This window comes from Stenella coeruleoalba, assembly GCF_951394435.1.
Source record: "Stenella coeruleoalba genome assembly, chromosome: 17".
Lineage (NCBI taxonomy): Eukaryota > Metazoa > Chordata > Mammalia > Artiodactyla > Delphinidae > Stenella > Stenella coeruleoalba.
The window spans coordinates 66,128,184-66,150,296 of record NC_137163.1 but is presented as its reverse complement, the minus strand read 5'-3'; the positions used below and the strand labels follow the sequence as shown (position 1 = coordinate 66,150,296).

General features: G+C 44.2%; 1 protein-coding gene across 2 annotated transcripts in view; it reads right to left on the bottom strand.

Moving 5' to 3' along the window:
• SLCO5A1 (solute carrier organic anion transporter family member 5A1) overlaps positions 1 to 21,911 on the bottom strand; it is a 121,513-nt gene extending 99,602 nt beyond the window's left edge. For both annotated transcript variants that reach the window (XM_079901826.1, XM_079901827.1), the window contains exon 1: positions 20,682 to 21,911. In XM_079901826.1, coding sequence (XP_079757952.1) covers positions 20,682 to 21,579 — 898 coding nt within the window. In that variant the 5' untranslated portion in view covers positions 21,580 to 21,911. The remainder of the gene's footprint in view (positions 1 to 20,681) is intronic.
• Between the last annotated feature and the right edge of the window lie 202 nt (positions 21,912 to 22,113).

Below are 22,113 nucleotides of genomic sequence, written 5' to 3'. Positions count from 1 at the left end.
ATACTCTATTTTTAAATAGCTTCTTTTTCTGATTATAAGGCAACTCAAGTTCAGAACAAACACACTTGATACCCAAAAAAAGAACCCCCAAAATAAAAATCAATCAGAATCCTGCTACCCAGAGATGACTACTCTAACACTGTGTCTATCCTTTCAGTATTTTTTTAATGTCAATAATGATAACAAGAGGGAAAGAGAAGAGGCGGAGAGGGGAAAAAAGTGGCTAAGATTTATTGACTGTCAAAGCACTAGCCAAACTCTTGACATACATTAAAGAACTTATTCTTCACAACAGCCCTATAAGAAACTATTATTATCCCTTTATGCAGATGGAGAAACTGGAGCCCGGAGCATTTAAGGAAACGGCTCAAAGTAACACAGAGTCGGGCTCCGAACCCAGGTAACCCAGCCTGACCAGGGATCTTAACCACCATGTATACTGCCTCTTGCACGATGTGCTTATATAACGTATATCAGTTTGAATACATAACAGAACCTATGCTCATTCATTCATTCTTTAACCAAGTGTGTAAACTTTGCTGTTCATAGGAACAGCAGAATTCCTTAGGCAAACTCCATTGGGGGTGAGGGGGGGCTGCCAACTGACATCTTCTCTTAAAATAATTCTGTTCCCAATAGCTGGTCTTCCTTCAGTCTCTTGAGATTTCCCCAGTTCACTGAATCCAATAGTCAGGATGGGCTATGTGATGTTGCTGTAACAAGCATCCCAACCACAAAAGTTTATTCCTTGCACACAATTCATGATCTAACAAGGGTCATCAGGGAGATCTGCTCCATGACTTCTTACTCCAGAACCCAAGTTGACGGCACCATAATGTTGCCACTCTGGTGACAGAGGAAAAGAAGGCTCTGCAGGGTCTTGCTCTGGCCTGGAAGTAGCACTTGTCACTACACACAACTCATTGGCCAGAACTTGTCACATGACCTCAACATACCACAGGGGTCCAGGAGGTACGCTCTGCCCATGGGCCCAGAATGGGGAAGGACACCTCTGACTTCACATTACCACACGTAATTCACATCCCGAGTCCCTGGAGCTCTCAGATTCAACCCGCACCTTGACAAAGATCGTATTGCTAATACAGACAAAAACAGTCAAATATAGATTGAATTAGCAGAGCTGTAAAGGTGACTTTATGGCATCAGCGTAAATTAATAGAGTCTTTAAGGAACATTTGGGTTCATTCCACAGATGAAGAAAATGAAGCCCAGAGAACACCAGTCCAAAGTAACCCCAGCTAGTAACAGATTAAAATCTGAGAGTTTTATTTTTTATGATTCCCTCAATAATCCCTCACAAAGCACGCAAGAAAAAGGCACGTTTTACCTGTTGGGAGATTTACCATTTGTATTCCAATCAAATATGAATTTCATTAAAATTAAAATCTGTGTTAAAATATTTCTCAGGAAAGTACATTACCATAGATCTTAGTCTTTTTATATACATTTCTTATTTTCCTTACCAACGTTTTATGATGTAGAGTTGTACATTCTCCGACAGATTTTATTTTAGTTACTAATCTGGCAAGTGTATTCATTTGCAAGCAAAAAAGAATCTAAATGGTGGTATTTGATGAATATATGTATATGTGTCTCCCAATATTTTTATTTTGCCTTACTTAACTGAGACAAACTCAGAAGTGGAAAAAAAAAGAAAAAAAAAACAAGATGAAACCAAGAGCCATTCCCCCAAAATGACTTCAGAGTCATTAGAAAACAGATAGTGCAGCCCCCTCATTTTATTTTATTTCTAAATATTTATTTGTTTATTTGTTTGTTTGTGCTGGGTCTTAGTTGCAGCTCACCAGCCCCTTAGTTGTGGCACACAAACTCTTAGTTGCGGCATGCATGTGGGATCTAGTTCCCTGACTAGGGATTGAAACCAGGTCCTCTGCATTGGGAGTGCGGAGTCTTAACCACTGCACCACCAGGGAAGTCCCAGCCCCCCCATTTTAAGAGAGGAAACTAAGACCCACAGAATTTGGGTGATGTGCCCAGGCCCCCCACTAACAATGTGCTAGAGTCAAGTCTCATATCCAGGGTTCCCCTCCAAGCTCCTTTCCAGCACCCCATGTTGCCCCAAGCTTCATGATTTTGGATAAGTCATTTCATTTCTCTGGTCCTTGGTTTCCTTAGCTGGAAAATGAGGGAGACAGATTCACTAGAACAAGATTTCCCAAATGGGTTTCAAAGAAGACCAGCCTCTGAGATGACTGTGGAGTTAAAAGTTTTCTTGGTCATCCAAGTTTGAGAGAGACTAGATGCCTCAGTCCTCTCCTGGAGATTTCTAATGGATATCAGCAGAGTGAAGGCTTTAAGAAATTCTTCAATAAAGAAAAACGTTGGGCTTCCCTGGTGGCGCAGTGCTTGAGAGTCTGCCTGCCGATGCAGGGGACGCGGGTTCGTGCCCCGGTCCGGGAAGATCCCACATGCCGCGGAGCAGCGGAGCCTGTGCTCCGCAAGTATTTTGTGAGTTTATTTTCCTGTTGTTCCCAGGATTTGTGGAAGCCTTTTACGAGCTGCAGCCTCTTTCAGTATGCCCAAAAAAACAAAGGAAGTGGGTTGTCTGTTCCATAGTTATCAGCACATCAAACAGCAGGCCACCCAGCCCACCCCTATACCTTGGGATGAGTGTGGAAATGATGCAGAAACGAAAGTGAGACATCCCTGGGGGAAGGTAAGCAGACATGTCAGAGTCCTACTGGTAAGTTACTCACCCCACCTGAAGGTCCTCCTACCAGAGAAACCTTGAAGTTTGTGAGTTCTCCTTCATTAAAGGAGAGGGTTAGCCCTGACAGTCACACAGGGCTTTATAAAGATAAATCCACTTAGAGACCATGTGTTAACTCCTCACCAAAGAATGACCGTCATTATTCAGGCTGGGTGGTCCTAAAGGCAGCAATCACCGGGCACAAAAGATGACTTGAGTTCCTACTCCCAGACTACTAAGCATCGCTGCTCAGGACAAGCTGTGTCCTAAAAGATTATTTGTCATTTGTCACACCAAATGAGCCCCTAAACTCCTGGACTGCAAGCAACCAATCTTTTAAAAATATAGCTTGGACCACAGGGGGATTTCTGAAATAAACAAATTTTTGAAAAAGCCTCTCATGGGTAAATCCCAGTGGCAGCTCTATGTTCTCAAATAAACTGCTACTGGCTTTCCTGAAAATCCCCAGAGACAGAAAAAAAGAGGAAGGAGCTCCTGGTTCCTTTTCCCCAAGACTCAAATTGAGCTTTGCTAGACCTCAGGATCCCAGCATAAAAGCTAGTACTAGTTCCATATTTAAAACCACTCAATTATACACACACACATATATATATATATTTATATATGTTATCTTAAAACTAGGCAGAGGGGGAAAGTACAGTGAATTTTGCTGGGAGGGAATCTCAACCTTTACTTTCATGGAATTCCCAGTATGTTTCCCATAGGTATAAAGTTACAAAAAGCATTCAGATTTCCAAAACAACCCACAACAATCTACTCAACATACTACGTTATGCATCAGAATTCCAATACATGCACAGAAGCAGACCTCCCTCCCCAATAGCATTCAGAGGTTCCCCCCAAATAACACACGTGCTGGCAAATGGGCACCAGCTCCGAAACAGTGTTGGGGAGGTCCATGGCCCAATATCACAGAAGTTTCAGAAATGAAGATTGAGGTAAGAAGCTACATATGGCAGATGGCCAGCAAGATACAAGAAGACCAAGCCACAGTCATTCCTTTGAAAGACAATCAGTTCTGTCTAGAGTTTCTCCGGGAGAATAGTTTCCAACCCTGACAGACCAACAGGATCATCTGGGAAATTTTTAAAAGGAACAGATTCTAGGGTCTGACCAGAGTTCTATTAAATCAGACCCTGAGGGAATACCCTGGTGGTCCAGTGGTTAGGACTCGGTGCTTTCACTGCTGGGGCATAGGTTCAATCCCTGGTCAGGGAACTAAGATCCCACAAGCCTTGTGGCGAGTAAAAAAAAAAAATTAGACCCTGAGAGATGGGTCTAGGAATCTGCATTGTTAAGGATGCTTCTCTGATAATAACGATGTTCAGACATGTTTAAGAATCCTATTCTGGGGTTTTGATACTAGAATGATGGACTGATGTCACATTTTACATGTCAGTTTTCAAATATCCTTTAAGCCTTAGTTTCCTCTTACGGATTTTGATTTCTATTTAACTACCTCCGCAGCAAATGCAATGCCCTGTGGTTTCCTCTATTTTTAGCACTTACCATGATTTTTAATTACTTTTTGGTTACTTGTTTATTGTTTGTCTTCTCCCCTAGACTAAGCCCTGTGAAAGCAGTGCTGTTCCAGCATCTAGCACAAAGTAGGCGACTATAAAACTTTGCTGAGTGAAAGGACACGATATTCACTTATTTCATTTCATCTTATTGCCCAATGTGTAATGTCCATGGGGTAGAGTTATCTCTTTAGAAACCCTCCTACACTGTTCATGGGAATGTAGCCACTACGGAGAGTGTTCCTTAAAAAACTAAAAATATCAATAGAATTACCATGTGATCCAGCAATCCCACTCCTGGGCATATATCCAGAAAAGATGAAAACTCTAAGTTGAAAAGGTACATGCACCCCAGTGTTCACAGCGGCACTATTTGTAATAGCCAAGACATGGAAGCAACCTAAATATCCACCAGCAGATGAATGGATCAAGAAGATGTAATATTCTTATGTAATATATATATAATGGGATATTACTCAGCCATACAAAAGAATGAAATAATGTCATCTGCAGCAACGTGGATGGACCTAAAGATTATCATACTAAGTGAAGTGAGTCAGACAAAGACAAATATCGTACAATATAACTTACATGTGGAATCTAAAAAAATGATACAAATGAACTTACTTACTAAAACAGAAATAGACTCACAGACATAGGAAACAAACATGGTTACCAAAGGGGAAAGGGCAGGGAGGGATAAATTTGGAATTTGGGATTAACAGATACACACTATCATATATAAAACAGATAAACAGCAAGGACCTACTGTATAGTGCAGGGAACTATATTCAATATCTTGTAATAACCTATAGTGGAAAAGAATCTGCAAAACAATATATACCTACAGATATATATATATGAAACTGAATCACCTTGCTGAACACCTGAAACACTGTAAAACAACTATACTTGAATTTTTTTTAAAAAAAAAAAAGAATTATCTCTAGATCTGTTGAGAATTATCACTTTCTTATTCCCAAGTCAATGGGATGGACCAGAGCAGCTGGGTGGCCCAAGATCACATGGTGGTTACGTGGCAGGACCAAGTCTCGCACAAAAACTCAGGTTCCACTTTCACTCCCTTTCCACGCTCCCACGCTGCCTCCCTCAGTGAATACTACAACTGGATTCCAAATTATTAATATCAAACTTGCGAAGAGATGGCCCCTGGGTCTCAAAGTCTCATGTTTCTTGGCATGACAGGCAATTGTGCAACTCAGAAGCATAAGCCACTGGGGACTTATGTAGAAACCCTGAACTCCCTCTATTCATTTAACAGAGAAACAATATACATGATGTAAGGTGGGAAAAAGAAAGTTCACTCGAAAACTCTGGCATGATAAATTCTAGCTCTCGTAAAAAGAAAAATGCATGTTATAAGAGGAAGATTATTTAGCTACCAAAAAAAAAATCCTCACAAAACTGTTAGTAAAAGAACCCTTTGCGGGAAAGAAAGAAAAGCACATTTAATGGAAACTTGAATACGGACGGGAGATTAATGAATAAAATATCATGAGTTCTAAACTAAATAATTTATAGGAAACCAAAAGGAATATCTAGGAAGAAGAAATTCTGGAAATTAAATGGATAAAAATACAATAATAATGTCGAAATGACTAAACTGGTCATTTAAAATCTGATTTGAACAATAATGAATTTAGAAACCCATCCATTTGGGACTAGTAATACTTTGTTAACACAGACTTTGACCTATTTGTCCTATACCTGGAGAAGTGACATTTAATCCCAACAGCAGGTTTAGACTGTATGGAGTCATAAGGGAAATCAGTTACTGAGCCTGTTAACACAATGGCAATTTAAAAAAAAAAAAGTGAATTTTTCAAATTATATTTACACAAAGTATTTCAGCAAACATCTCTCATAAGAGAAGAATACAAAGAGAGAGCAAATCATAGCAAATTAGGTAATAAAATCAGCGATAAAATATCTGGCCCTTTTAGAAAGAGAACAGTGCATTATGGAACACAGTAATGGTATCTGACTCACACCGTAACTTATATTCACAAACCTCGTTAACATTGGTCTATGCCTACCCAGTGAGTTCAGCACCTACAGACATGAGATAACCCTTCCCAAGGGTTATAGCCTTGTACAGTGGAACACCCGCTTGTGGCTTAAATGGCGGAATTCCACACCAGGATAAGGGAGTTCAGTGCCCCAGACCCCAGTGGAGGTTTTGAGAGCCGGAGTAGGCACTCTGTACACAGTGGAACGGGCCAAGCCGCAGTAGACAGCCAAGAGAGCGAAAGCTCAGCATCCTGGTGGAGTCATGATGAAGATCCAAGGAAATGGTCCACTGGAATCCACAGGGGCCAAGCAGAGTGAAAGAAACAAGGGGCCAGGCAATGGGCATAGATGGAGGCACCCGGGCAAAGCGGGCTGGTTGACAATTCAGGGTAGGAAGTGGAGCCTGCAGAGATTTTCTGAGACACTTGCCAGGTGTTATTGTAGCCAAAAGCCTTCAGAGTGGATAGAGAAGGAACTGATGCCAGTTCCTAAAGACAGAAGAAACCCAAATAATAACAAATACTGATAACGCGACCGTTATCTGCGTGAGTCACATGGCTCGTTGATGTGAATCCAAACTTTACTCCGGACATCACCCCTTTCCAACTTTTTAGGTAAAATCTTTTGTAAGTGTAATTAAATACAGAAAAATCAATTCATTAGGCCTTTGCTTCCTTTCTTTGTGCAAGCAAACTCTGAATGTGGCGCCCCAGGCAATGAACTCACTAGGGCGAGAGAGAAGGAAGAGGTTTTGATAATAATCTATAAACTATCGTTTGATCATGAAAAAAGACAGAGTAGAAGAAATGCAAACATTCCTACTCTAGCAACAGCAAGGTAAGGTCATATTTCTGGGAGACAGTATAAAGCAACTCCTGTGTTTTTTCTTCTACACCTCCAAGTCTAATACACACACACACACACACACACACACACACACACACACACACACTTTCACGTGCCCATAGATTGCCCTCCATGAGAGGAGGTGAGCAAACAGGCCCATTTCTGTACTTCCCAGGCATCATCTCTCTGCACTTTTACACAATCCATCCCACCTTCCCGTCTATAATAAACCACGTGAGCCGAGACATGAGGAAGGGTCCTGAGGAAGCCAAGACCCAGGAGGGTCACTGGGTAGTGGCAGTAGGCCCACTCCAGGAACCACAAAAGGCTCTGGAGTTACCAGAACTTGCTGGCTGGAGACCTGATCAGAGATTTTAAAGTCTAGAATAGGACAGAAAAAAGCACAAAGACAGCCCATGAGCATGTGTGTTTCGGGCTCCCTCCCTGTGCTCCTTAGCAATTACACTTGATTATAGCCAACAGCTCACATCATAATTATCTGAAGCCCATAGCAAGAGCATCTCGTCTGGAAGCTATTAATAACCTGAAAGCTTTGTCTTCTTTCTCCCTGTGGTCACTCTTTACATCGTAGGGGAGATGACCCTCCAGACCCAGTGAAGCACAGAGTCCAGGCATCACTATGGGGCTTGGGAGAGGAGATGCACGCCCCCAGGAGAGGCGCCGCCTAGCCAAGAACAACCCTGATGTCACGGAACTACATACCTCTTCCCACCAGCTCAGGGCCAGCCTAACACACGGTGACCTGAGCAGGAGCAGTGAGTGCAGGCAACCGGTTCAGAAAAGCCACAAGAGAAGCTGTGCCCTGCCAGTGACGATGAAAACGAACACCACTCTCTTCCCAAACAGGATGAAATTTGTTTTTAATAATGACAGCCCACTTGGAGTGTTTAACCATGTGCCAGGCCAGGTCCTGTTTTAACTGCATCACACGCATTAACTCACAACTAGCTCACAATGATCCGAGTGTTAAGAGAGGTGGGATCGAGCAGAGAGAGGCCACAGAACCTGCCCCAGGTTACACCCTGGCAGAGCTGGGATTCGAATCCAGGCAGCCTGGCGCCAGCGGCCACACTCTTAACCACAAGACTGAACTGCCTTGAATATGCTAACTTCCGGATCTACGCCACAGTAGGCCCAGAAGAAATCAGAAAGTAGAGTCCAGGAAGACCCTTCGAGATGCTCTAATTCAATTCCATCCAAATTCGAAAACTGAAACCCAGAGGTGTCAAGTGACTTACTAGAGGTCACACAGCTCACAGATCATCTTCAATCGTCCAGAACAGATGGTGCTAAACAAATAGTCAAACTAGACTGTAAGTTCCTTGAGGCCCACGAGTCCCTTTTTAGGGTTATTTTTAGAAATACAGTAGATAGTGACTCTCCTCTTCCAGTGTTCCAATCCCCAATTAAGCTTTTTTGTTTTGTTTTGTTTTGTTTTGTTAGCGGTACGCGGGCCTCTCACTGTTGTGGCCTCTCCCGCTGCAGAGCACAGGCTCTGGACGCGCAGGCTCAGCGGCCATGGCTCACAGTCCTAGCCGCTCCGCGGCATGTGGGATCTTCCCAGACCAGGGCACGAACCCGTGTCCCCTGCATTGGCAGGCGGACTCTCAACCACTGCGCCACCAGGGAAGCCCCCCAATTAAGCTTTTAAAAAAATTTTAAAAAGTCATCATAGATTAGATTAGAAGTCTTCTGGTGTGGTCAAACTGGATTATTTTGCAGAAAAAGAAACTGAGGTCCTGAAAGGTTATGTAACTTAGTCAAAATTATATCAGTAATTACAGATGAATTTGTGTCAAATTACAAATTGGTCCCTATATGTGGTTTACCATTTCTACAAGACTGGATGACCTGGAAGGTTTAAGTCCTAAATTAGTCATTCCCAAAGTGGTATGAGATGTCATATAAGTGAATAAATAAGTGTCCAGTAAGAACCCATGTGAGGGTCCCCCGGCCTCTCCCTAACAACAATGGCTCTAGGACCTAAAATGAAAGAAAGAATGTATAAAGGAGAACACTGCACACCCAAGAAACTGAATCCAGCAACTGGAAGGCAGCACATCCATCTCTCTTCCGTTCTTGCATTTAGCTATCACTGCCTTCCATCAGTCCTAATTAAAGAAATGAAAACTAATTTCTTTTGTAAGTTTCACAAGGATGAAATAACTAGAGACATCTTAAATACCAGCAAAACTAAATTTCAGAATTATTATTCCGAGATATATTTTTTAGTCAAGTCTTGTAGGAAACTTTTGAGATTTATCTCAGGAAGATTTTTGCATCTTGTTAAAGGTTGCTGCTGCCCTCCACCTGAAGGAAAGCCATGAAAATGCAGTTCAAATCAGGAAAGGTTTACCTTCCAGCTGAAATTAAACACCAGGGACATAAGCATATTTCTAGACAAAATACCAGCAAATATATTTCACCCAATAATATAAAGACACTTTGCAAACCAGGATTGTTGGTCCATCTTTATACATTGATCAGAAGCTGATTTACAACCAGAATGCTAGGCCTAGAATTCACTACACAATCTTGTTCACTTAAATTTCTCCCCTCTTCTCACTAAAAAAAAAAAAGCATCTTTTTTTTTTTACTGAAATATAGTTGATTTACAATGTTGTACCAATCTCTGCTGTACAGCAGTGACTCAGTTATACACACATAGACATTCTTTTTAAAAAAAGCCTCTTAAAACTTCTATGTCCTTCATAAGAACTCAAGGCCAAAAACTTAGGAAAACACCTAATAAGACCAAAACCTATCATCATCATCATTATTATTATTATTGAAGTATTATAGCTAAGAACTCTCAGATGCTAGAAACTCAGGAACTGCACAACTCAGTTTCAGACACTTGCAAATTATGTAATTTCATCCTTCTGAAAATATTAATTACATGACTATGGTTTTTACTTTTAAGCAAGAGTAACCTGCACCTGCCTTTCTAGGTTATATTAGGTAACAGGGGTTAGCATTTTTGCAGGGTGACAGTTTCAAAAGCCATCATAACTCCCAGGACGGGAAGAAGAGTCTGAATTTACCGTCAGGTAATACACAGCTGCCTGGAAAAGGAGTAAAAGGAATGTCTGACTCCCTGGGGACAACTGTCACATGGCGACATCACTCAAGCCACCAGGGTGTGGAGGAAGTGCCAAGAGACTCACTTCCGATGGCTCAAGGAGAACAGAACAGGCTACGACTCCTCTCCAGACCTGAGTCCCAAGTTCCAGAACAAGATCATATCCAGCCAGGATGAACAAGGCACAGAACTGAAGAACTGAAGGGATGACAGGAATCTAAGAAACCGCTAACCTTGCCGCCTCCTCTCCTTCACACGTAACAAAATTAAGAAACTGAGCCAGAGTCACAACAGAAATTTATAAACGTTTTCCTCCCCCCCCTCCCCTCCCCTCCCCTCCCCCTCCCCTCCCCCTCCCCTCCCCCTCCCCCTCCCCTCCCCTCCCCTCCCCTCCCCCTCCCCTCCCCCTCCCCTCCCCCTCCCCCCCTCCCCTCCCCTCCCCCTAATGTCAACAGAGCTCAGGCCTTGAACACTGACCTTGAGTGCTGGTTTTGCCACCTTTCAGATGAACTTGAGCACATTACTTAACCTTGATTTTCTCATCTATAAAATGTGAAAAATGAAAGTAGCTGCTGATTTTCAACCAGGAAGCCAAGACTACACAATGGGAAAAGGATAGCCTCTTCAGCAAATGATTTGGGAAACTGGATATCCACATGCAGAAGAGTGAAGTTGGACCCTTACCTTACACGGTACACAAAAATTAACCCAAATTGCATCAAAGACCTAAACGTCAGGCCTAAAACTACCGAGATGAAAACATAGGGGAAAAACTTCAAGACACTGGATTCGGCAATGATTTCTTGGATATGACACCGAAAGCAGACAACAAAATAAAAAATAGACAAATGAGACTACACCAAACTTAAAAACTTCTGCACGTTAAAAGAAACAATCAACAGAGTGAGAAGGCAGTCTACAGAATGGGAGAAAAATAATTGCAAATCATATATCTGATGAGTCTGATATCCAGAATAAATGAAGACTTTCTACAGGCCAACAATAACAAAAAGTAATCTGATTAAAAAATGGCACTGGGGCTTCCCTGGTGGCACAGTGGTTGAGAGTCCGCCTACCGATGCAGGGGACATGGGTTCGTGCCCCGGTCCGGGAAGATCCCACATGCTGCGGAGCGGCTGGGCCCGTGAGCCATGGCCGCTGAGCCTGCGCGTCCGGAGCCTGTGCTCTGCAACGGGAGAGGCCACAACAGTGAGAGGCCCACGTACCACTAAAAAAAAAAAAAAAAATGGCACTGGACTTAAATAGACATTTCTCCAAAGATATACAAACGGCCAAAAAGCACATGCAAAGATGTTCAACATCACTAATCATTAGGGAAATGCAGATCAAGACTACAATGAGGTATCAACTCACACCCATCAGGATGGCCACTATCAAAAGAACAGAAAATAACAAGTGTTGGTGAGGATGCAGAGAAGTTCAAACCCTTATACACTATTGGTGGGAATGTAAAATGGTGTAGCCACTATGGAAAACAGTAGGGATGTGCCTCAAGAAATGAAAAATAGAGCCACCAGATGATCCAGCAATCCTATTTCTGGGTATATATCCAGAAGTATTTAAATCAGGATCTCAGCGAGATATCTGCACACCCACGTTCATAGCAGCATTATTCACAATAGCCAAGAAGTGGAAGCAGCCCAAGTGTCCATCCACAGATGAATGGATTTTAAAATATGGTATAAACATACTGTGTAATATTATGCAGGAACTCTGTCACATGCTTCAACACAGATGAACCTCAAGGACATTATGCTGAGTGAACTAAGCCAGTCACAAAGGGACAAATACTGTGTAATTCCACTCATGTAAGTATCTAAAGTAGTCAAAACCACAGAAACAGAAAGTAGAAAGGTGGTTGCCAAGGGCTGAGGAGAGGGGAAATTAGTGTTTAGTGGGTATAAAGTGTCAGTGCTGTAAGATGAAAAACAAATTAGAGATCTAGTGCACAACAGTGGGAATACACTGAACACTACTAAACTGTACAGTTAAAATGGTTGAGAGTAATTTTAATGTTATGTGTTTTTTACCACAATAAAAAAAGGGGGAAAAAATGTACCTGTCACATAAGAGTTGTTCTGAGGATAAAATAAGATGATAAAGCATTCAGCACAATGCCTGCCATACATTAAACATTCAAAAATATTTGCTGTTAAAAATAGCCCTTGTTGGGCTTGCCTGGTGGTGCAGTGGTTGAGAGTCCGCCTGCCGATGCAGGGGACACGGGTTCGTGCCCCGGTCCGGGAAGATCCCACATGCCGCAGAGCGGCTGGGACCCTGAGCCATGACCACTGACCCTGCGCGTCCGGAGCCTGTGCTCCGCAACGGGAGAGGCCACAACAGTGAGAGGCCCGCGTACCGCAAAAAAAAAAAAAAAAAAAAAAATAGCCCTTGTTAGACCCCATGTATGAAACCATACCAAAGGCTTTTTCTTTTGATTTAATTAAGCTCTCATTTATTTTTAAGAGAAATTCTAGGTCTTAAATGCCTTATTAAATCTACCCTACGTCTCCTCTTGAGGTCCAACTATTTAGCTGGTGAGCTCTGCTTTAAAATGCTGATTAATTGCTTTATAGTTTGCCAGAATTCCTCATCTTGATGTTTTCTTTTACCATCGCCGCTGAAACAGAGCTCAGATAAAGGGGGAAATGACATACCACTCCCCTTAGTACATACATGTCACGCACACATACACACATCATTCCTCTTCAAGGGTTACAATAGTCTCAACTCCAAAAATATGTCTAGAAAATCTCTATGGTTAAAAAGTTTTAGGGAATTCCCTGGCGGTCCAGTGGTTACAACTCCACGCTTTCACTGCCAAGAGCCTGGGTTCCATCTCTGTCTGGGGAACTAAGATCCCACAAGCCGCGTGGTGTAGCCAAAAAAAAAAAGACTTTTAAGCTGATGGGAAGTGAAGTCACAGTAAAAACCATGAAACCCTTCATATCTTTACACCCACTAAAAATAATCTACCATGGCACACTACAGTATCTCCCATCATCTACTAAGAAAATAATATCGTATAGATACTATGCTGTCTACTGGGTAATATGTAGCAATGAGTAATGAACTGTTTATCTCTATTTCCTATCTCTCGTTTGCTAGAAGGCTTTCCTATTTACAAAGACAGGTTCTTCCTGGGTCTTCTCCATCCAAGTGTTCAATGCTTTCTAATTCTGTGACCTAGAGATTTCTACTTCCAGTCCCAAGATATAAGAAACACAAAATAGGGCATTCCCTGGTGGTCCAGTGGTTAGGGCTCCGCGCTTCCACTACAGGGGGCACAGGTTCGATCCCTGGTCTGGGAACTAAGATCATGCATGCCGCAGGGCACTGCCAAAAAAAGAAACACAAAATAACATAGTAACTTGAATGCTTAAGATGAAAAAAGTTGAAAGCATCACTAGTGACAGTTTTTTGTAGGGTAATTCCTTGTTGTGGGATCTGTCCTGTGCAATGTACGATGTTTAGCAGAAACATAGGCCAAGATATCACTAAATGCCACGAGGTCCCCTTCGAATTTTGACAATCAAAGTTGACTCCAGGCATTAACAAGTGTGTCCACTGCGAGTGGAGGGAATTACCTCTAGTTGAAAACCACCATTTTAGAATGACCCGTAACCTATGCTGTTTACCACTGGGAGCTGAGGTTCAGAACATACAGAGCCTGGATACTGAGAATGGTCTTGGACGAGGAGGACCACCCAGGAGATAGAGTGGAATCCCTGTCTCTTTTCTCTAGATCAGGGAGACGGAAAACACAGGGTGAGAGCACCAGCTCCGGCAGAAGTACCCAACACAGCAGAACACATTGGCACGGACACACGGTCTCTATTTCCGAATATTTCCCCCAAAAGACACAAGAGAACCATCCAAACACCCAGGTATGTTTCTTCACCTTCACTTCTCTCTGAAGCCTTCATTCCTAGAATGCCTACTCTAACATCCATTTTGCCTCCATTTTTCTTTTCCAAAATCTCTATTCCTTCTTTTTAAAATGATGCCCAAGGGCTTCCCTAGTGGTGCAGTGGTTAAGAATCCACCTGCCAATGCAGGGGACACCGGTTCGAGCCCTGGTCCGAGAAGATCCCACATGCCGTGGAGCAGCTAAGACCGTGCGCCACAACTACTGAGCCTGTGCTCTAGAGCCCACGAGCCACAACTACTGAGCCCACGTGCCACAATTACTGAAGCCCGTGTGCCTAGAGCCTGTGCTCCGCAACAAGAGAAGCCACCGCAATGAGACGCCCGCGCACCACAATGAAGAGTAGCCCACGCTCACCACAACTAGAGAAAGCCTACGCGCAGCAACAGACCCAATGCAACCGAAAATAAATAAATAAATTTATTTTAAAAAAAAAAGCAGAGCCAAGTGTGTGGGTTTGTTTGCTTTCCCCCACCAAAGGGCCTTATAAGGTGAGCTCAGAGCTCACCTGGGTTTGCAGAGGTCACAGATTTACCTCTAACGTGTAGAGTTCCACCAACAGAGAGAAACCCATCAGCCCAGAGCCTCCAGGGTGGTGAGAGCAAAAAGAAAGTGGTGCTTCCTTTGGTTAATAGCAAAATGAACATCTTTTGTCCCAAGCCACTCTCTCGGTGGACTCAACAGCGATCACGATGGAATTCAGAAAAGTTGCCACAGCTTATGATACACCCAAAACTGACATCTTGCTTTTGCAAATGCAGTAAGTGACGGAAGGGTTCTTCCTGATGAGATAGAAGCTCAATCAGCAGCTGGTTTGCCAACAGTGGATCCAACCCCAAGCCCAGAGGGAAACTCTCCACCGATCAGAAAAGTCAAAGGTCTATGGTCTTTAGACCCTTGTTGCTCAAAACATGACCCTTTGACCAGCAGCTCTGGCCTCACCTGGGAGCACATTAGAAATGCAGGATCCCAGGCCCCGCCCCAGACTTCCAGAAGCAGAATTGGCATTTTGAAAAGACACCCTGGTGATTCACACACACACCTTAAAGCTTCAGAAGGACCGAACCACATAGATAACAGAATCCATAGCAATGTTAAAGATGTATCATAACATAACAGCTCACCTGTTATTTGCAGGTGAGCTGAATACATCACTGTCCGTCCACTGCCTTTTCCTCAGTGATGCAGGAAGCCCTTCTGCTTTTCAGCTAGAATCTGAAGTTGGTTTATCTGTCAGCATCTTAGACTGACTAGTTTGTCTTAGAGGCCAAAGGTGACCAACCAGGGAGCTGATATAAATTCAGGACTTGTCAAGGGTACAGAAGATGTACTCATTGGGACACAGATGAACTGTCCCAGGTATATGTGAAACTCACCAACATCCTAGCAAGGAGCAGCCGAGCCACCAACACCCAGCCCTCCTCACCCTGCACTGCATCCATCCCAATAATTCCTCCACACGCCCTGGATCATTGCCTCAAATCCCTTAACAGTCACTCTCCCTGGTATCAGTTTCCAGCGGAGATTTTTTTTTTATTTATTCATGATTTGTACAGAACCTACTTCTCAAAAGGGACTGTATGTGGCTTACAAAGATGAATACCTTGTAAACAAGATGAGCAAAATTAAAGCAGAATAAATACCCAGTTAGCAGTCTCAGAAGAGAGAGTATATTCACATGCTCTTTCCTCTCTTGGCCCACCTCACGCCCCCATCACTGCTCCTCCCCGGGAAAGCAGAAGGGGGTTAACGTGACAGATGAATCTGAAAATAAACTGGGATGCTCAGCTCATTTCCTCCTCTTTGCCTCTGGGAGGTGAGTGTGCACACGGGGCGTAAAAATTCTCCCCTGCTTCTTTTCAGCACAAGTCTTGCACACACACCCCTCGACCACAGGTCACGTGGGGAGACCCAGGGCTGCCACCCTGTTGAGGTCCAGCATTGCCGGCGGCTGGATGGGTAAGTCTATTTAATAGTGCGATTATGGGGCTTCCCTGATGGCACAGTGGTTAAAACTCCGCCTGCCAATGCAGGGGACACAGGTTCAAGACCAGGTCTGGGAGGATCCCACATGCCACGGAGCAACTGGGCCCGTGCGCCACAACTACTGAGCCTGCGCGTCTGGAGCCCATGCTCCGCAACAAGAGAGGCCGCGATAGTGAGAGGCCCGCGCACCGCGATGAAGAGCGGCCCCCGCTTGCCACAACTAGAGAAAGCCCTCGCACAGAAACGAAGACCCAGCACAGCAAAAACAAATTAATTAATTAATAAACTCCTACCCCCAACATCTTCTAAAAAAAAAAAAACATTGTCCTGTACAATGTCTAAGGAGTGATTTCCCATACAAAGTTTTAATTTCCTACATAATGCTTCTTTCCTTTTTCCCAGTTGTAAAGAGATATGTTTAAAGGTTTTGGTGCTCAGATGGAGTAGAATATCTTACCCACATGTAATCCCATTTGCTTACCCACATGTAATCCCATTTGCTCCTCAAAATATTACCGTGCGGGAAACAAATGTAACAATCCCCAGGTGGAGACGGAGGCTGGAAGAAGTTAAGGGATTTGTCTACGATCAGATCTGTCTCCTGACCAGTCACTGGTAGAGCCAGACGAAAATACAGATCGGCCTCGTCCGTGCTCTTTCTAAGGCACTGTCCCGACTCCGACAGGGGACACACCAGGGAGGTGGGGTGGCTGTCCCCACACTTGGCCAACGGCTGGCCCATTGCCAATCCTCACCTATCCTGAAAATCACCCCATCGGAGTTGTGGCTTTCTATTCTAGAAAAGCATCCTTTTTCTTCCTTTTCCCACCTGGTTAGCCATTCTCTCTTGCTTCCCTGTTTGGTTCATGAATTTCTTGCCCTGCAAAAGGTCACACTTTCTCTCTCTCTCCTTGAGATACAATTACAAACCATGGTGCACTTGCTAACCTTACTTCTTCATAACTACAAAGCTTTCTCTATGCTCCGGGTCAACGCTGAGCCTCTCTCCTTGCAGAAGGAGTTAGGGCATTGAATGGGTGCAAAGACCGCTGGATCTCATCTACGACCACATCTCTTCTACGCTGAAAGCTGCCAGAATGTTAACACCGGAACTTTCAAAAGATTAAGTTATACATTTACATTCCACTTCAATGGTTTCTACTTTAATTCAGATATTTGTTCCTGCCTGCAATTATTAATCTGCTACCTGCTTTTTTTCCCCCTTCTTCTTCTGTGGTTGTCATCAGTTAGAAAGACTGACCAAAAACTTAAGAAAAGGGTGGGGAGTGGACAAGGTAATATAGAAGAACAGTTTTGCAGAAAATAACAAAGATATATAACAGTTATTTATTAGGAAAAATTCCATGTGGTAATGGGTTAACACTGCTCATGTTCTAAGAATATAGTAGTCTCCCTGATTTGAATTTGTATGGAGGTAACCTGTAAAAGCTGCTTTAAAAGGTCTAAAGAATGGTCTCGTTTTGATCATGTTTTGATGCCTTTAGGCCAGTTCTGCATCCTTCTGCACCATATTCAGAACTCTACTGAACGTGGCCCATCTTTTGGTTTCAGTTGACTTTCAGATCCTCTTGCCAAAAAGCATGCGGCGTGGAGGGAAGTTCAAGGTCTCTGGGGTCAGACAGGCGTGGGTTTGACGCCCATCAGCAAGCCACTTAAATTCTCTGAGCCTTTGTTTCCTCATTCATAAAACAGGGAAAACAATTCCCATCTCATAAGGCCATTAAGAACATTAAATCAAAGAATACAGGTAAGATTCCTGGTACTCAAACCACTGGAGCTTTTACTGAGAGCCATGTAATAAACAGAGCCATGTAACAAGCAGAATTCTCATGAGTTTCCCAAAGAATGTGTCCTAAGGCATTCATCAAAATGTTTTCCAGAAGAGCCAATTATTAGTCAATATCTAAAGGAGAGGAGGAGGTGGTAGGTGGAGGAGGGGGGCGGGAGCAAATCCCATCTGTAGAACTTTCTTCCCCTTTCACATGTCACTTCGCTTGTTACCTTAAACTGGAAATATTTCTTCATTACATTGAAAGCACCTCAGTTGCTGGGATTGTGTCTCATTTTCGGTCTTCCCATAAGGAGTACAGTGCTCAGCACAGAATACGTACTTGCTCTTTTCATTCTTGATGGGCAACCACTACCAGAAAAGTTAAATCTCAGGGCTCTTACTAGTGGATGTTCTCTCTTTGCGTGGGGCTCTGCCCGTGTTTTTCATGAAGCAGATTTGTGTCAGTGGTACCTAGAAGCGGGATGGAAGGGAGACCGGAGTTTTCAAAGTAAATGGAGGAAAAGATCAGTAAGAATAAAGAAAACAATTGGGATATTTACAGGGTCAAGGTGTCACTCTAAAGATTGCTGATTATTTTCAAAGAGAGAAACGTGTGTTTGCAATGGAAAGACCTGGCAATCACCCACGCAACTAAGTGATTAAACTCATCAACACTAATGAATGGCCAGATGGATCTAATCGAAAACACGGAGTGTCACCTGTGAAGTAGTCTGGCCGAAAACGCTTCACCTGAATCGAATTACACCTTTGAACTCCCGGTTTACAAGAAATATAGGGAATGGAGGAACAAGGTAAGTGACACCACGAGGAAATAATCAGATTAATCTAGAATGTGGAACATTCCACAAATCAACTAGCCTTGTCACTTCAAAAAGTCTATGTGGTAGAGAAAGAAAAAAGTTGAGGCACTGTTCTAGTTTAGCAAATGCTAAGAAGGCAAACAGCCAAATGCAATGTATAAATGAATCTCAACTGGCTCCTGGTTTGAAAATGTATGTAGCAGACTTCCCTGGTGGCACAGTGGTTAAGAATCCGCCTGCCAATGCAGGGGACACAGGGTAGATCCCTGGTCCGGGAAGATCCCACATGCAGCGGAGCAACTAAGCCCGTGCGCCACAACTACAGAGCCTGTGCTCTAGAGCCCGCGAGCCACAACTACTGAGCCCATGTGCCACAACTACTGAAGCCCACGCACCTAGAGCCCATGCTCAGCAACTAGAGAAGTCACCGCAGTGAGAAGCCCGTGCACCACAACGAAGAGTAGCCCCTGCTTACCGCAACTAGAGAAAGCCCGCAACGAAGACCCAACGCAGCCAATAAATAAATTAATTAATTAATTAAAATTACTTAAAAAAAATAAATATCAGTAATAAATTTTTTTAAAAAAGAAAATGTATATAGCTAAAAAAGACTGAGTGGGCAATTAAGGAAATTTGAATATGGACTGGAATTTGATGACCATATGGAATGGTTATTAGCTTTCTTAGGAAGTTTAAGCTCCTGAGTTATGTAAAAGAATGTCCTTATTTTCAGAAGATATGTGCTGAAGCCTAAAGGTGTCTATAATTACTTTCAAAGGGCTTAACCTCCCATCCAAAAATATATATATTTCTATACACACACACAAACTGATAAAGTAAATATGATAAAGTGAACAATTATTGAGTCTAGGTGGTGGATACACTGACGTTCATTGAACTGTTGTTTCAACTTTCCTGGATGTTTGAAAATTTGTCACAACAAATGTTAGAAAACATGGAGGCAAAGTAACAAGCAAGCTATTCCTCTCTGCCTGAATAGAAATTTCTTTCTCTTACATTTAATAATAAAAACAAATTATAAAACTCTTGTCCTGATGCATTTGGGCCAGTTACTGGGGACTATAAATGGCTCAGACACCCTCTGTAACCGATTCTGGGGACAGCATACTGAGCAAAACGCATAGCCCTCTTCATTGAGTATCACTTTCACTGCCCTTTCACTGTCCAAGAGTACTGCTTTTCAGAAAATAGTAATGATGTTTCCCCCAATATCCTGTAACTGAGGGTCTTCAAACCAACAACAAAAATCGTTTTGGATAAACTTTACAACCTGTGATGTTGCTTCTGTATAAAGATAATCTAGTCATTCGATATCATTCAAGTTTTTTTTAAATAGCGACGCAGATGATACGTAATGAATACAGATATGAAGTCAATAAAGTGTGTTTCATGTAGTCTGGGTTCTCCACTAACTCTGCTCTTGGGGGCAGGAATGAGAAGCAGCTGTGGATGAAAGTAGTAAATAACCTTATTCCACACACAGCAGTTACTTCTATTCCTTCCTGACCCTTCTAGAAGGACAGCTTTGAGAAGATAAGCTTGATAAATTCGAGCTTTTCCAAAGATAGGCAGCAACAGAGAGAAGCACCACCCCACAGTTAAAAGTTTGTATTACTTGGGAAAAGACAAGTGTGAGTCTGAAAATTAGTTCAAAGAACGCTCAACTATTTGATTCTTTCCCAAACAGAAAACACACCACACTAAGGCCAAAAAAAAAAAAGAAAAAGAAGATAAACTGAAGCTTAATGCATATATATGATATAATGCCATATATTATACACAATATACAACATCCAGTAAAATGTGAAAGTGCTTCCTTTTGATTTTTGAGTGCAAGCTTATCTGAGAGGAAAGTCTTACCTAGGTACAAGGATGCATTTTCTTTCTTGACATTGTCGTCTAAGTAGGTTGGTCCCAGGGTATAAATAGGTGTGGAGCCCATTCCAATGAGAATCTGCGCGCAAACGAATAAAGCCACATAGACCCAGTGACTGTTTCCCCCCGAGTCCTTGAGGCAGGTGGGAGGCTCCGTCGTGGCCGAGGAGTTGCCATTCTGACACAGGCCGTAGTTGGCCGCCGAGGCGTTCAGCTCTTGGATCTGGTAGGGGGGCGAGATGAAGTGAGGTAAAGCGAAAAGGGCGGCCCCCAGGGCAATGAGGAGTCCCCCCACGGCCAGCCACAGGGGCCGCCGCCCCCGGCCGCCGAAGTAGCTGACGAACACTACCACCACCAGGCTCCCGATGTCAAAGCAGCTGACCAGCAGCCCTGACTCGGAACTCTTCAGACTGTAGCGCCTTTCGATGGTGGTGATGACACTGCTCAGGTACCCGGAGACCATTAACGCCTGGATGAAGGTCAGAAAGCACATGCAAACCAGGAAACAGCGGGAATCGGTGAGGACCACATAGAAGCACCTTCTGCCCTGGAGCATGGCCAAAGTGGAGGACACCGATATGGGTTTGCCGATTTCCACCCTGTGGTGACTTTCCACCAGCCCTGCCATCTCTGCCGAAGTAGACGGGACGGAGGGGCTGGGGGCCCGCGGGCCAGGGCCTGGCTTCAACTCCTGATGGCCAGAGGCGGGCTTGGAGTCTTCTCCGGCAGGATTCAGGTCTGGCCTGCAGGAGGCGCTGTTCAGGGCGGGTAAACTCTTGGACCTAAAGGTCTCGGGTTCGCACTTCTCTTGGACCGCTCCTACTCTGGCGCTGGCCTCCAGCTGCTCTCCCGCCTGGGGCTGCAGCCCAGTGCCTCCTTCCATGGCTCGTAGAATTCAGATTCGATAGCCGGTCGCACTCAAGGACTCCGGCCCTTTTCATCCACCGGCAGGAGGGGCCGAAGCCGGGCCCAGGCAGTCGTGCCCACCAGGGACCGGGGCTGGGGATGCGGAGCCGCGCAGTAGGGCATCCTCACCAGCAGGGAGGTGCCCAGAGCATCCTGACCGCAGATGCGGCCCCGAGGCTCCTCAGCCGCGTGCCCCGGAGGGCAGGGGTCCGCGCGGTCCTGCGATGAGCCCTTAGGGTCCACCTCGGGTTGGCAGCTCGCGGCAGGAGCCTTGCGCGTCCCGGGCGCATCCCCTCCGCCGCCGCCGCCGCCGCCGCCGCCGCCGCCGCCGCCGCTCCGCCTGCAGCCCGGAGCGCGTACGCCCAGTGCCCAGCGTGGGGGCGGTTAGCGCTGCAGCCCGCGCCGCATCCCGCCCGGCTGGCTGGGCCAGAGGCGCTCGGTCCTCAACGCCTCGGCTCGCGACACCCTCGGGCGCAAAGCTGCCAACCTGCAAAGCAGAGAGAGGGCGGTC